The following is an 11,368-nucleotide window of genomic DNA, read 5'->3' as shown; positions in this document are numbered from 1 at the left end:
ATTTAATAAATCAGAAACTGATGACATAGTGCTGTATTTTACTTCTTTATCCCCGTTTTTCAACCCAAAATGTTTTTTTTCTGATTAGGGGGTACTTGAATTTAAAAAATGTTCACAGGGGGTACATCTCTGAAAAAAGGTTGAGAACCACTGGTTTAGAGCATGGGTAGGTCTGAGTTGAATGTCACTTTATTTTGAAGATAGCTTTTGCCGGAAGTTGATATGCTAACCCGGAAAAAAACCACAAAGTGCGGTAGTGTTAGAAAAATAGCTCAAGCGTCGTTTTTTGTATGAGATTAGTAACTAAAACGCATCATAGTGGCATATGTTTCTGTTTAGGGTTTATTGTTTGGGTAAGCGTAAATAATATTTTCATGGTCAGACTTTGTAATAAACACACTGTTCTTGACGTTAGCATACAGCTAGGCAGCCGGTTCGTTAGCATTACCAAGCTAACAATAACAACATGAGTCTCGCAGTTGACCGAGAGCCCAGGAAGACTGCCGGGAATCGCATGTCAAAGCTGCTGGATGCAGAAGAGGAAGACGAGTTCTACAAGACCACTTATGGAGGCTTTAACGATGTAAGTTTCATCGCTTCATTTCTGTATATTGAGGTGGAAAGCCAGCATCAGGCTATTTTCAAATGCATGGTTTGAAATTGAATTAATATGCAACGTTACAAGTAGGTATAGAAAAATGCTTTATTTCGATACGATAACGACACTGATTATATAGTGAAATACCAACGCATTTATTACCCATGCAAAATTAACATCGACAAATGCATAAATTGTCTAAGGCAGTGGTTCTCAACCTTTTTTCAGTGATGTACCCCCTGTGAACATTTTTTTAATTCAAGTACCAACCTTATCAGAGCAAAGCATTTTTGGTTGAAAAAAGGAGATAAAGAAGTAAAATACAGCACAATATCATCAGTTTCTGATTTATTAAATTGTATAACGGTGCAAAATATTTCTCATTTGTAGTAGTCTTTTTTGAACTATTTGGAAAAAAAGATATAAAAACAACTAAAAACTTGTTGGAAAAATAAACAAGTGATTCAATTATAAATAAAGATTTTTACACATAAAAGAAATCATCAACTTAAAGTGCCCTCTTGGGGGATTGTAATAGAGATCCATCTGGATTCATGAACTCAATTCAAAACATTTCTTCACAAAAAAAGAAATCTTTAATATCAATACAAATCTAGCTGTCAGCTGTCTAGCTGACTATTGCATTGTTGCATTTCTTTTTACAGTTTATGAACTTACATTCATATTTTCTTGAATTATTATTCAATAAATATATTTATAAAGGATTTTTGAATTGTTGCTATTTTTAGAATATTTAAACAAAAAATCTCACGTACCCCTTGGCATACATTCAAGTACCCCCAGGGGTACGTGTACCCCCATTTGAGAACCACTGGTCTAAGGCAGGGGTGTCAAACTCATTTTAGCTCAGGGGCCGCTTGGAGGAATATCCATTCCCAAATGGGCCGGAATGGTAAAATCATGGAATGATAACTTCTAAATAAAGACAACTCCAGGTTGTTTACTTTGTTTTACTTTGGCAAAAAACAGAACGAGCACATTGTGAAAACGTACAAATCACAAATAATCCTCTGGAAAAAAACACTTCAAGTTTGTTGAAAATTCTGAGGAAATTGGTGCAGTTCGAAAAACACAATGAGTTTAGACGTGGTTTCAGATTATGTACAAAACCAGGATTAAACTTTAATTCGCGGTCTTTCTGGGATTGAACAAAAAACACAACATGTAAACTCTTCGAGGTATCAAACACCTGTGTCATGTCCACGTATCAATCCAGAGCTAACTCAACAAACCGTGAGAATCGGAGGTAAAACTATTCAAAAGGGTTAAGTTTTCTCACTATATTTTCATACCTTAGTTGGCGCCTGTCGTGGCGGTAATCCTAGAACATGTTGGTAGAACACCTTATTTCACCGGTTTGGTCCATGTGCCGCCTCTAATGGCTCTGATATTCCGAAGTGTTTTGAGTGTATAGAAAAGAGCTTTATCCATCTATTTATTATTATTATGGAAAAAGGACGACAACGAGGCATCTTGCAATGGTAAAAGTTGATTTTCAAGACAAAAAATGATTTTCAAAGTAAAAGTTGATTTTCAAGACAAAAAATTATTTTCAAGGTAAAAGTTTATTATCCGAGTACACAAGATACTACTGTCTATTCTTAAAACCCACACAAAGACATTATTGGGGAGTAAGGGTGCCAAATAACGATGTGTTTGAAGTGGAAGACACAAAACGGCAGGTTTTAAGTTTCCACGCTTTACTGTGTACCTCTTGCTGGTCCTGACAGAATTGCTATTGTGACATCCAGTGGACACATTCAGAACAGCAGTTTCTTTCATTAAAAAAATAGAAAATGCAACTCATTTTAATACTTGGCAAACTCATCAGACGGGCCGGATAAAACCTGTTGGCGGGCCTGATCCGACCCACGGGCCGTATGTTTGACACCCCTGGTCTAAGGTAATACCTCGAATGTTAGCTAAGATGGGCATTTTCATCTGATTAGCAAACTGGACTCCTCTCTGAGCTGCTACCTTACCGTGGTAGAGGAGTTTGCGTGTCCCAATGATCCTAGGAGCTACGTTGTCTGGGGGCTTTCATGTCCCCTGGTAAGGTCTCCCAAGACAAACAGGTCCTAGGTGAGTGATCAGACAAGGAGCAGCTCAAAGACTTCTATGGAAATACAACAAAATTAACTCTGATTTCCCTTGCCCGGACGCGGGTCACCGGGGCCCCGCTCTGGAGCCAGGCCCGCAGTTGGGGCACAATGGCGAGCGCCTAGTGGCCGGGCCTGTCCCCATGGGGCCCGGCTGGGCACAGCCCGAAGAGGCAACGTGGGTCATCCCTCCAATGGGTTCACCACTCATAGGAGGGGCCATAGAGGTCGGGTGCATTGTGAGCTGGGCGACAGCCGAAGGCAGGACACTTGGCGGTCCGATCCTCGGCTACAGAAGCTAGCTCTTGGGACGTGCAACGTCACCTCACTGGGGGGGAAAGAGCCTGAGCTAGTGCGCGAGGTAGAGAAGTTCCGGCTGGATATAGTCGGACTCACCTCGACGCACAGCAAGGACTCTGGAACCAGTTCTCTCGAGAGGGACTGGACTCTCTTCCACTCTGGCGTTGCCGGCAGTGAGAGGCGACGAGCTGGGGTGGCAATTCTCGTTGCCCCCCAGCTCAAAGCCTGCACGTTGGAGTTCAACCCAGTGGACGAGAGGGTAGCTTCCCTCCGCCTTCGGGTGGGGGGACGGGTCCTGACTGTTGTTTGTGCTTACACACCAAACAGCAGTTCAGAGTACCCACCCTTTTTGGGTACACTCGAGGGAGTACTAGAAAGTGCTCCCCCGGGTGATTCCCTTGTCCTACTGGGGGACTTCAACGCTCATGTTGGCAACGACAGTGAAACCTGGAGAAGCGTGATTGGGAAGAATGGTCGCCCGGATCTAAACCCGAGTGGTGTTTTGTTATTGGACTTTTGTGCTCGTCACGGATTGTCCATAACAAACACCATGTTCAAGCATAAGGGTGTCCATATGTGCACTTGGCACCAGGACACCCTAGGCCGCAGTTCCATGATTGACTTTGTAGTTGTGTCATCGGATTTGCGGCCTCATGTTTTGGACCCTCGGGTGAAGAGAGGGGCGGAGCTTTCTAGCGATCACCACCTGGTGGTGAGTTGGCTGCGATGGTGGGGGCGGATGCCGGACAGACCTGGCAGGCCCAAGCGCATTGTAAGGGTCTGCTGGGAACGTCTGGCAGAGTCTCCTGTCCGAGAAAGTTTCAATTCACACCTCCGGGAGAACTTTGAACATGTCACGAGGGAGGTGCGGGACATTGAGTCCGAGTGGACTATGTTCCGAACCTCTATTGTCGAGGCAGCTGATTGGAGCTGTGGCCGCAAGGTTGTTGGCGCCTGTCGTGGCGGTAATCCCAGAACCCGTTGGTGGACACCAGCAGTGAGGGATGCCGTCAAGCTGAAGAAGGAGTCCTATCGGGTTCTTTTGGCTCATAGGACTCTGGAGGCAGTGGACGGGTACCGACGGGCCAAGCGGTGTGCAGCTTTAGCGGTCGCGGAGGCAAAAACTCGGACATGGGAAGAGTTCGGGGAAGCCATGGAAAACGACTTCCGGACGGCTTCGAAGCGATTCTGGACCACCATACGCCGCCTCAGGAAGGGGAAGCAGTGCACTATCAACACCGTGTATGGTGCGGATGGTGTTCTGCTGACTTCGACTGCGGATGTTGTGGATCGGTGGAAGGAATACTTCGAAGACCTCCTCAATCCCACCAACACGTCTTCCTTTGAGGAAGCGGTGCCTGGGGAATCTGTGGTGGGCTCTCCTATTTCTGGGGATGAGGTTGCTGAGGTAGTCAAAAAGCTCCTCGGCGGCAAGGCCCCGGGGGTAGATGAGATCCGCCCGGAGTTCCTTAAGGCTCTGGATGCTGTGGGGCTGTCTTGGTTGACAAGACTCTGCAGCATCGCGTGGACATCGGGGGCGGTACATCTGGATTGGCAGACCGGGGTGGTGGTCCCTCTCTTTAAGAAGGGGGACCGCAGGGTGTGTTCCAACTATCGTGGGATCACACTCCTCAGCCTTCCCGGTAAGGTTTATTCAGGTGTACTGGAGAGGAGGCTACGCCGGATAGTCGAACCTCGGATCCAGGAGGAACAGTGTGGTTTTCGTCCTGGTCGTGGAACTGTGGACCAGCTCTATACTCTCGGCAGGGTTCTTGAGGGTGTATGGGAGTTTGCCCAACCAGTCTACATGTGCTTTGTGGACTGGGAGAAGGCTTTCGACCGTGTCCCTCGGGAAGTCCTGTGGGGAGTGCTCAGAGAGTATGGGGTACCGGACTGTCTTATTGTGGCGGTCCGCTCCCTGTATGATCAGTGCCAGAGCTTGGTCCGCATTGCTGGCAGTAAGTCGGACACGTTTCCAGTGAGGGTTGGACTCCGCCAAGGCTGTCCTTTGTCACCGATTCTGTTCATAACTTTTATGGACAGAATTTCTATGCGCAGCCAAGGCGTTGAGGGGTTCCGGTTTGGTGGCCGCGGGATTGGGTCTCTGCTTTTTGCAGATGATGTGGTCCTGATGGCTTCATCTGGCCGGGATCTTCAGCTCTCGCTGGATCGGTTCGCAGCCGAGTGTGAAGCGACCGGAATGAGAATCAGCACCTCCAAGTCCATGGTTCTCGCCCGGAAAAGGGTGGAGTGCCATCTCCGGGTTGGGGAGGAGACCCTGCCCCAAGTGGAGGAGTTTAAGTACCCAGGAGTCTTGTTCACGAGTGGGGGAAGAGTGGATCGTGAGATTGACAGGCGGATCGGTGCGGCGTCTTCAGTAATGCGAACGTTGTATCGATCCGTTGTGGGGAAGAAGGAGCTGAGCCAAAAGGCAAAGCTCTCAATTTACCAATCGATCTACGTTCCCATCCTCACCTATGAGTCATGACCGAAAGGATAAGATCACGGGTACAAGCGGCCGAAATGAGTTTCCTCCGCCGGGTGGCGGGGCTCTCCCTTAGAGATAGGGTGAGAAGCTCTGCCATCCGGGAGGAACTCAAAGTAAAGCCGCTGCTCCTCCACATCGAGAGGAGCCAGATGAGGTGGTTCGGGCATCTGGTCAGGATGCCACCCGAACGCCTCCCTAGGGAGGTGTTTAGGGCACGTCCAGCCGGTAGGAGGCCACGGGGAAGACCCAGGACACGTTGGGAAGACTATGTCTCCCGGCTGGCCTGGGAACACCTCGGGATCCCCCGGGAAGAGCTAGACGAAGTGGCTGGTGAGAGGGAGGTCTGGGCTTCCCTGCTTAGGCTGCTGCCCCCGCGACCCGACTTCGGATAAGTGGAAGATGATGGATGGATGGATGGATAGCAAACTGGAATCTAAAAAAGCTATAAAAATTTAGGCCGTGCGTTCTTTTCCAAATTCTGTATGAATTGTATATTACCCTTTTTTATTATTTCAATAAATCAATCAATGTTTATTTATACAGCCCTAAATCACAAGTGTCTCAAAGGGCTGCACATGCCACAACGACATCCTCGGTTCAAATCCCACATCAGGGCTTGAAAAAAGTCAACCCAGTGGGATGACAATGAGAAACCTCGGAGAGGACCGCAGATGTGGGTGACACCACAAAGTTGAAAACTTAAAAAGTTCCTAAACTGTGGCTCTATAGTTTTTTTTTATTTAGAGAAATAATCCGTACAATGTCTCTTTTGATAATAAAAGTTGCAGACCTCTGCCTTAGATCATGCAGATGTTTACCAACACTTTGATACAGTTAAGAAAACAAAGCACATTGTAATCTGAAAATGCTGTTAAGTTACAGAACAAAGTTGAATTCATAATTTGCAGCATTTCCCTGTTGCGTTTGCTTTGCGATCATTTGGATCATTTTAGTGTTTGCTTTTGTTGGGCACTGTACTTTGAAGCTAAGCTAGCACATTTTTTCCTCTCCAGGAATCGGGAGATGACGAGTACCACGGAGAACATTCAGACACAGAGGATGAGGTGGACAGCGATTTTGACATCGACGAAGGGGACGAGCCAGACAGCGATCAGGAGGAAGATGCGCCTCGGAGGAAAAGTCGCGTGGTTACTAAAGCATATAAAGTACTTAATTGGTTTTATTTCTATTTTGCTTCATTTTGTAGCTTACTTTTAATGGCTGTTTTTCCTGTGTGTTCTCTGCGAAGGAACCCGTCAAAGTAGCAAAGCCTAAGCCTAAACCTAAAAGACCCTCAGAGGAGATGAAGAAAACGGAGAAAACCAAAGTGGAGCTCAAACGAAGGCTTCCTCAAGAATTTCAAGACCTATGCGAACGTATGATTGCAACATCTTATCACAGATGCATAATCCCCCCTGTTGTGTTACTATGAACACATTTTAACACATCATCTGTACTTGTACTTTTGCATACACTGTCCACTTAGCTCCTGAGTGTGTGATTGTGGGCAGTGTAGTGTTCAATTCATAATTGTTGCGCTGCGCTTATTGGAAATGCAATATCTTTCTCTTCTCTCCTTTTTTATTGTGAATTGCATCCACTTGAATTAGTTCCTCCCCTTCCGCTACACTGCCAAGAAGGTGCTGTTGATCGTTGTTGGGCACCATTGCTGCCCGCTCACCATTAATGCGCCAATTGAAACGCACCCAACAAGTGACGCCGTCTTTTTGTCTCTTCTAGCCCGGAAGTCCGTGCGACAGTCCACCAGCGAACACACCCGGAAAACTAATCTGCGTCTGCAGGAACGCCAGGACGCCCCTCGGCGCAGGAGAGGGGCCCATCGAGATCGACCTCTGACCCAAGAGGAGCTGCTGGCCGAGGCCAAGATCACCGCCGAACTCAACATTCGATCACTGGGTATCAGTATTGTTTTCACGCGCAAGCAAGGCCTGGAGGCCATTTTCAGTAATAATAAATTATATTAGATATTACACTATTTCGCTTTTTTTATAACACGAAGCTAAGATGACAATGTTTTGTCCTGCTATCTTAGCATACATTGACCTTCAGTGGATTGGTTTTAGCATCTTTTGTCCATTAATAGTTTGGACCCCTCAGGTTTAAGGGTTTTAAATGTGATTCTGGGTGTAGAAAACTACGAGCGCCTGGAAGCGGACAAGAAGAAACAAGTACACAAGAAGCGTCGCTTCGAGGGCCCGACCGTCCGTTACCATTCCGTCCTCATGCCCCCCGTCTCGCCATCGCTACCCAAAGAGGAGAACGTCGACGTCGAAGGGTATATTTGCAGTTTGTCCGACCTTTGAACTGTTTGTGTAATCTGTTCAGCGGAAACAATCTAGCCTGGTTTAATCCTTTCCATGTCATAGGAAATATTGTGTTATTACTGTTTATGTAAGCTGACGGTGGAATTACTCCTCAGGTTGGACCAGGATGTCCCGCAGACCGCTCCGGCGAATCCCGCCACGCCTTCCCAGCAGCCCGCCGGCGGCCTCTGCTCGCGCACCTATGTGACATTCAGCGACGACGAAGCCTTCGATGCCGCCTTCCCACGCAGCGCCCAGGCGGCCCCTCAGGTACCCGTGCAGGAAATCTGCCCCGTCACCCACAAGGCGGCGCTGTACCGTGACCCGGTCACTGACATCCCTTACGCCAACTCGCGAGCCTTCCGCATCATCCGGGAGGCGTACCGTAAATACGTGGCCGCTCACGGCTTTCCCAACATGTCGGGAGGGACGACTGGGCACGACTCGGCTACAAGAGGGGCGCGCCACAAGGTGGCGGTCAAGCACGGCGCGGTCGCTACGTAGACGCTGGTACACACTAATCGGGATTTAGTTGAATGGCCCTCATCATTCTCTAGATTGATTTCCAGAACTGCAAATCCACATTGAGTGGATTAAAAAATGCTTTTGGACTTTTTGTGTTTTTCTTTCAATAAACTGCTCTTTTGTATTGTGAAAATATGACATTTCTAAAACAAATAAAAAGCCAAATAATTAATATTTAGTGTATGCGTTGAAACTCTTTATTATTTCACTACTTGGGTTTGTTTTAATTGCTTTCATTGATTCTGTAGGTAAATAACATTAGGTGACTGACAAATGATGGAATGTTTTACACAATACAGTACCTTTGACCCCTTAAGGAATGACCAACGGCCTGCATCTGTTACATAAAAATGTTCTGGGAAATTCAAAACAAAACTAAGGTTTATTCAAAGTGTCTGCAGTCGTGTTGAACAACACTTACACCTTGATGGTCCCGAGAAGAGCGTCTCGTCACAGTTCATCACAGCTTTGCTCTGAGATCTTATAACTTTTGTATCTAGAAAAATCAGTATGTTGTCTCCAGTAAGATACTTTTTTGTCTACACAACTAATAGTCATATGTTAAATAGAGCATTAAAGGTTCAATTGTTATGCTGTGTTGGATCCGCTTTGGACTGGACTCTCGCGACTGTGTGGATCCATTATGGATTGAACTTTCACAGTATCATGTTAGACCCGCTCGACATCCATTGCTTTCCTCCTCTCCAAGGTTCTCATAGTCATCATTGTCACCGACGTCCCACTGGGTGTGAGTTTTCCTTTCCCTTATGTGGGCCCACTGAGGATGTCGTAGTGGTTTGTGTTGTGGTTTGTGCAGCCCTTTGAGACACTAGTGATTTAGGGCTATATAAGTAAACATTGATTGATTGATATATTGCGCTGTCCAGAAACATAAACTACACATGAAGTATAAAGGAAAAAACAGCACCATCTGCTGGTTCTAATTACTACCCTTTGCCCTTAGTTCTGAAGGGTGTCAAAACTGTTTCCACTTAGGGCCACATTCAGATACATTAAAAAATTGGTGTCGGGCAGGGATATTCAACTAAAAATGTTTTAGGGGCCACATTTGCAGAACACTAAGGACCGATGGGCCGGACTTCTGTCTTCAGTCTTATTCTTTTTTGTATATTCCGAAGAATTTACAGTGGACATTTGATTTTTGTCTGATTTATTTTGTGAGAGTGACAGGTGTGCAGGCTTCACGGTGGAAGAGGGGTTAGTGTGTCTGCCTCACAATACGAAGGTCCTACATAGTCAAGGTTCAATCCCGGGCTTGGGATCTTTCTGTGTGGAGTTTGCATGTCCTCCCCGTGAATGCGTGGGTTCTCTCCGAGTACTACGGCTTCCTCCAACTTCCAAAGACATGCACCTGGGGATAAGTTGATTGGCAACACTAAATTGGCCCTAGTGTGTGAATGTGAGTATGAATGTTGTCTGTCTATCTGTGTCGGCCCTGCGATGACGAGGCGACTTGTCCAGGGTGTACACCATCTTCTGCCCGATTGTAACTGAGATAGGCACCAGCGACCCCAAAGGGAATAAGCGGTAGGAAATGGATGGATGGATGGATGACAGGTGTGCTCTGAGGTTTGGAATGACCTTTTGCAAAAATGTGAGTCTCTCACAAGTTGTTTGAACTGAACCAGTTGTATTGCCCAAATGATGAAAAAATAAAGGACCTGAAATGGAACTAGTATAACTAAAGAAGTTGAACAAAGGACTACTGAGCCTGACTGCATCTGAAGTAAATATAAATCACATTACATAAACAATTGGAACTGTCATAACGGAGAGGACTCAAAGGGATGCCTTAAGAAATGCCTCAGTTATGTAAATCAAAATGGAAACCCAGTGTCTGTTAGCAAGGTTAAAATGTCAATACAAGTTTGTGTATACAACAGCAACACGAGTGTTTTCATGAATTTGCTGCAAAAATGTTTGTCTCCCTAGTTTTGACCTGAACTCAGGGGGCCTGTAAAGTGTCATTTGGCCCCCGGGCTGTTAGTTGGATAGATCTTGCGCAGGGGCGAGGGGAACACAATGATATATTTTTTACAAACCCCGAAACCAGTGAAGTTGGCACGTTGTGTAAATCGTAAATAAAAACTTAACTGTCATTTTTTTTACAGACACATACACAAAAAAAAAAAAATTAAATGTGTAGGCAATTTAATAAGGCCAATCCTTATACATTTACTTATTTCACTGTTACAAGCAGCCCTCTGACGACAACCATGACTGCGATATGGCCCTCAATAAAAACAAGTTCATATTATATTATATATGTGTGTGTATATATAATAGAAGTATGTATGTGTGTGTGTGTATATATATATATATATATATATATATATATATATATGTATATATGTATGTATGTATGTATGTGTGTGTATGTATGTGTGTGTATATATGTATGTGTGTATATATATATATATATATATATATATATATATATATATATATATACTGTATATATATACTGTATATATATACTGTATATACAAACCCCGTTTCCATATGTGTTGGGAAATTGTGTTAGATGTAAATATAAACGGAATACACTGACTTGTAAATCATTTTCAACCCATATTCAGTTGAATATGCTACAAAGACAACATATTTGATGTTCAAACTGATAAACATTTGTTTTTTTACAAATAATCATTAACTTTAGAATTTGATGCCAGCAACACGTGACAAAGAAGTTGTAAAAGGTGGCAAAAAATACTGATTAAGTTGAGGAATGCTCATCAAACACTTATTTGGAACATCCCACAGGTGTGCAGGCTAATTGGGAACATGTGGGTGCCATGATTGGGTATTAAAACAGCTTCCCAAAAAATGCTGAGTCTTTCACAAGAAAGGATGGGGCAAGGTACACACCTTTGTCCACAACTGTGTGAGCAAATAGTCAAACAGTTTAAGAACAACGTTTCTCAAAGTGCAATTGCAAGAAATTTAGGGAATTCAACATCTACAGTCCATTATATCATCAAAAGTTCAGAGA

At 45.0% G+C, this 11,368-nt stretch overlaps 1 protein-coding gene across 1 annotated transcript; it reads left to right on the top strand.

Annotated features, from left to right (window-relative positions):
- Nucleotides 1-206: 206 nt before the first annotated feature.
- On the top strand, nt 207-8,533 carry vps72a (vacuolar protein sorting 72 homolog a). The gene is made up of 6 exons (XM_061907325.1): nt 207-583; nt 6,520-6,672; nt 6,756-6,882; nt 7,247-7,423; nt 7,658-7,802; nt 7,947-8,533. The coding sequence occupies exons 1-6, from the start codon at nt 467-469 to the stop codon at nt 8,332-8,334; spliced, it is 1,107 nt and encodes a 368-aa protein (XP_061763309.1). The 5' UTR covers nt 207-466; the 3' UTR covers nt 8,335-8,533.
- The last annotated feature ends 2,835 nt before the right edge of the window (nt 8,534-11,368 follow it).

This window comes from Nerophis ophidion, linkage group LG08, assembly GCF_033978795.1.
Source record: "Nerophis ophidion isolate RoL-2023_Sa linkage group LG08, RoL_Noph_v1.0, whole genome shotgun sequence".
Taxonomy (NCBI): Eukaryota; Metazoa; Chordata; class Actinopteri; order Syngnathiformes; family Syngnathidae; genus Nerophis; species Nerophis ophidion.
Note: the sequence above shows the minus strand (reverse complement) of the source record. Positions and strands in the feature narration are given on the sequence as shown.